The 5,066-nt window shown below is 35.5% G+C and overlaps 1 protein-coding gene across 1 annotated transcript; it reads right to left on the bottom strand.

The window, feature by feature from the left end:
* Positions 1-1,027: 1,027 nt before the first annotated feature.
* LOC109242255 lies at positions 1,028-1,924 on the bottom strand. Its single transcript, XM_019409111.1, has one exon. It carries the CDS (start codon positions 1,922-1,924, stop codon positions 1,028-1,030), a length of 897 nt encoding a protein of 298 aa, XP_019264656.1.
* Positions 1,925-5,066: the final 3,142 nt, after the last annotated feature.

Below are 5,066 nucleotides of genomic sequence, written 5' to 3'. Positions count from 1 at the left end.
CAAATATGCCATACAATAATGAAAGTCTAAATTCAGACCAAGGATTATTGAAAGTTGGAGTATTTTTCAGTGTGTTTCTTGGAATATGGATGAGGTGCTGGAGAAGACAAGCAAGTTGTTCTGTTATGCCCAACTTGTTTACATCGACCGCATTTGGTAGACTTCAATGGTACTGATTCAGTCGCAGGGATATGCCTCTTCTTTTGTCTTCTTCCTTGTAAAATCTCTACATCGGAAGGTTTTGTGACCTCAGATTGTACATTTTGTGGTATATCCCATGATTTTTGATCTCCCACAGTATTCGCATGTCCTTCATATGTTTTCAACCATGTTTCCTTTGAATACCAGTTGTTTGACCAAAAGGTATGAGACCTTTTATTAAATTAATTAAATAAAAGGATAGAGGATAAATCCTAGCCAAAGATAATTAACTCTAGATCAATGAATGCTAAATAAGAAAAGTTGGGTAAGGTTACGCTCATGAACTCATTAAGATAATGGAAAAATTCTAATGTATATGATGAGCTTACATTCATTCTCGACATCGTTACTCTTCTATCATTTACGATATGGATTCTCCAATTCCCTTCCCATGTCAGTAAAGAAGCGTGTGATTTTTTGGATCCCCCTTTTTTCATTTTCTCACCTAGTATATATACTAGTTATTCTCATTTACACAACGGTCATTAGCCAGAGTACCTAAGTCATTTAACTGTATTACAGGTTGACCATCTGAAATGCGCAATTCACCATACAATACATACATATATATATATATATATATATATATATATTATGCGCACACACATATTCTCTTGGAATTTGGTTTATAAATTTTTACAATATCCATAACTTTAGGCATTTAGTAGTCCAATTTTTTTTTTTGATAAAATTTAATCTTTATTTCCTGGGAAAAACCAATACATGCACTAATCTTTACAAAAAAACCCTCTCTATATAGTTGGACATGAAGCCCCAACCTATATTACTGCTTCCTAACACAACTCATCTACACATCAAGCTCTATCTAAGGATAGAAATTCAGTGCTTGTAGTTTCTTCTCCAATTTTATCCACTTTGAGCCTCTGCAATGTATGTCTTGAACGATCATTCTCACTAATTCTTCAGCTTTCCTTTTCTTCTTTCTGAAAATTCTCCAGTTCCTCTCTTGCCATAGGTAGTATACAGCTCCAGCTAGGATCATTCTATATATAGCTTCATCTGATTTACTCCCTGTTGCATATGTACTGGCCCAGCTTATTTCTTCCGACCATATCCTGGCTTTCCTTCCTATTCCAGCCCACTTCATTACTTTCTCCCACACATTGCTTGAATACTCGCACGTAAAGAATAGATGGTCATGGCTTTCATCAACTGCTTCACACAACACACATTCTGCACTTGTAATACTACCCCATTTCATCAATATGTCCTTAGTATATAGCCTGTTTTGGACAGCTATGTACATAATGAATATCCACCTTGGACTACTACAGTTGTTACAAATTAATCTCCTCCAAATGACCTTTGTGAATTCACCCCTCATCTTGTTATACACTTCTCTTATTGAGTAGTCCTTCCCAGACATTACTTCTTCAACATTGATTCTTGCTTCTGTCAGGTACTTCCCATCTTTTAAAATCTTCTGAGTTGTCCATGCTGCTTGATTAACCTTCACATTCCATGTTTTCTCTTTCTTTATATAGTAGATATGCATCAACTTGATCCATAATCTGTCCTTCTTATTGCATAGGTTCCACATTTGCTTCAGGATTGCTGCTTTGTTCCAAGTAACTATGTCTGTTATGTTCAAGCCTCCTGCAGTTTTTGGCCAACAAAGTTGTGTCCATGAGACCAAAGCCTTCTTGTTCCCCTCTACCTCCCCTGTCCATAGAAACTTTTTGCAGATGCTTTCAATCTTCATTAGGATCTTCTTTGGCAAAGGAAACACTTGCGACTAGAATGATTGGATAGATAGCAACACACTTTTAATCATTTGTAGTCTCCTTGCATAGGATAGAAATCTTGCAGTCCAGCTTTGCACTTTTGCTAGAATTTTGTCCAGCAAAGGGTTGACATTGGTTAACTGACAGTCTTTTAGCACTAAGTGGAACTCCTAAGTATCTGAAGGGTAATTTACCCAGGGAGAATCCCAAATTTGCCAATATTTGCTGCTGCACATGTCCTGGCACACCTCCAAAGTATATGCAACTCTTTCCTTGGTTTGCAACTAATCCTGAAGCTGAGGAGAACTGTTGAAAGCAGTCATTTAACATCTGTGCTGATTTGAGATCTCCTCTAAAGAAGAGTAGTCCAATTAATAATGAAGATTTGGATTCTTTAACAGAAAAAAAAAATCTTCGAATGTGATACAAAATTAATACATTATATTTTCTTCTTATCCTTTTAACTTTATCCTAAGTCTTTCCTAAATTCTTATTTTTGTTTTGTCTTACTTTGCTATATGTCTTTTTCTTAAGACGCCACTTTATTTTATATTTAAACTCACTCCGAAGTATAAATAGTCATATATTATCTCAATTTACGTTTTTTATATTTTTTATGTTGTTTCTATTATAAATTTTTAATTAATTTTTCACCTCCATATTTCTAGTTAATATATAACAAACCTATGAGTGGATCAATATATAGATATAAAATATAAATATAGATGTAGATACCAATATACATATGAATATAAATATAGATATATGAATTAGATTTGTCTAAAATCTATTTAGATTATGTAGAAGATTAATTCAACTACTTTCATTAATTATATTTTCATTTATAATCTCTAATTATTAATGTTGTCTTAAAATTGCCAAGTGTCTTCATTTTAGCTTGCCGGGTCTTACAGCTTGTTTGGATAGTTGTTCCCCGTTGTATCATATTATATTGTTATTCCAAAACAATGTTTGTTTTGATTGTTTCATTAAAATTAGTTGTAATGTATTGTTAAATCCATTGTTCCGGAACAATGAAAAGTCTCATTTTTTGAAATAACCGATTTGGTGTGTTGGGATTGTTCCTAATTTTCTTTTCAATTATGCCTTAACTTATTACTCCACAATTCTATTTTACCCATTACCTTTTTTTTTTCTATTTTAACACCTAATCTCCAACCTATAGCCTACTTTATTTTTTTCTAGAAATTCTGCCGGCAACGTTAAAGGTGTTTAGCCGTCTTCTCTTTTATTTTTTCTCCTAATTTGTGTAGTGATACATATATATACATGTCATCAGGTGCTAACTAAGGAAAGGAAATAAAAGAGATTCCTACAAATCTGCTATCTATATATGGGTTATGTGCACTACTAAGAAACAATCTATACTCATTGTGTAAAGTGTCTAGGTTCATTCTGTAACACTCCCCCTCAAGCTGGAGAATATATATTGATCATGCCCAGCTTGTTACAAAGGTAATCAACTCGAGTTCCATTCAATGCTTTAGTGAACAAATCAGCTAGCTGCTCTCCTATCTTCATGTAGCCAGTAGAAATCAAATTCTTCTGAATTTTCTCACGAATAAAATGACATTCAACTTAAATATGTTTGGTTCTTTCATTATACACTTGATTTGTGGCAATATGGAGTGCATCTTGATTATCACACTAGAGTTTTGATGGAGTAGGATGCTTCAAACCAATTTCAGTTAAAAGGTGATGTATCCACATTATCTCACATGTTGATTGTGCCATAGCTCTATACTTGGATTCTGCACTGGACCTAGATACAACATTTTATTTCTTACTTCTCCATGATACCAAGTTTTCACCAACAAATACACAGTAACCAGTAGTAGATCTTCTATCAATCTTGGATCCAGCCCAATCTGCATCTGCAAAACATTCAATGCGAGAATGACCATGATTGCTGTATAATATGCCAAGTCCAGGAGCTCATTTTAAGTATCATAGGATCTGCTCCAACGCCTCCCAATGTTTAGCTGTGGGCGCGGACATGAACTGGCTAACCATACTCACTGCAAAAGCAATATCTGGACGAGTCACGGTGAGATAGTTTAATCTCCCAACTAACCTCCTGTATCTATCTGGATCATTAAATGGATCGCCATCATCTTTCATAAGATGCAAATTAGGAACCATGGAGTAGTACAAGGCTTGGCAGCCAGCTTACTAGTTTCTGCTAGTAAGTCAAGAATATACTTTCTCTGAGATAGAAAAATTCCCTTCTTGCTTCTAGTTATTTCTACTCCCAAGAACTATTTCCGTTGTCCCAAGTCTTTTGTATGAAACTTAGTATGCAAGAAAGACTTGAGAGAAGAGATTCCTGCATAATCACTCCCTGTAATAACAATGTCATCCACATATACAACAAGGAGAATAGATCCAGCTGATGATTGCTTGTAGAAGACAGAATGATCATATTTGCTTTTTTTTTTTTCCAGCCCAAATTCTTGAATTGCTTCACTAAATTTACCAAACCAAGCCCGGGGACTTTGCTTCAATCCATATAAGGATTTCTTTAAATGACAGACCTTGCCATACTCCCCCTGAGCAACCAACCAGGTGGTTGCTCCATATATACCTTTTCATAAAGATCACCATGAAGAAAAGCATTCTTAATAGCCAATTGATGCAAAGGCCAATTCTCAGAAGCAACTAGAGAAATAAACAAGCGGACAGAAGTAAGTTTGGCAACCGGAGAGAAGGTGTCTGAATAATCCACCCCATAAGTCTGAGCATACCCGTTAGCCACAAGTCTGACCTTAAGTCTCGCCATAGAGCCATTAGGATTAACTTTAACCGTGAAGACCCACTTGCATCCCACTACTTTCTTTCCACTGGGTAAATCCACTAAATTCCAAGTGTGGTTTTTCTCTAAGGCATGTATTTCCTCAAGCATTGCTTCAGACCATCCAGGATGATTCAAAGCCTACTTCACCGTTTTGGGTATAGAAACAGAGTCTAGAGACACAATCAAAGATCTAGATGCAGGGGGACAAGTGGTCGTAGGAAACAAAATTAGAAATAGAATATGTGAATTTTCAAGTGCGTGTCTGCCGGAAAGTTTTGGTCAACTCCGCGAGACAAACTCAACTC

The sequence above is a fragment of the Nicotiana attenuata genome, unplaced genomic scaffold (assembly GCF_001879085.1).
Source record: "Nicotiana attenuata strain UT unplaced genomic scaffold, NIATTr2, whole genome shotgun sequence".
Taxonomy (NCBI): domain Eukaryota; kingdom Viridiplantae; phylum Streptophyta; class Magnoliopsida; order Solanales; family Solanaceae; genus Nicotiana; species Nicotiana attenuata.
The sequence above is the reverse complement of the archived record's forward strand: the minus strand, read 5'-3'. Positions and strand labels throughout refer to the sequence as shown.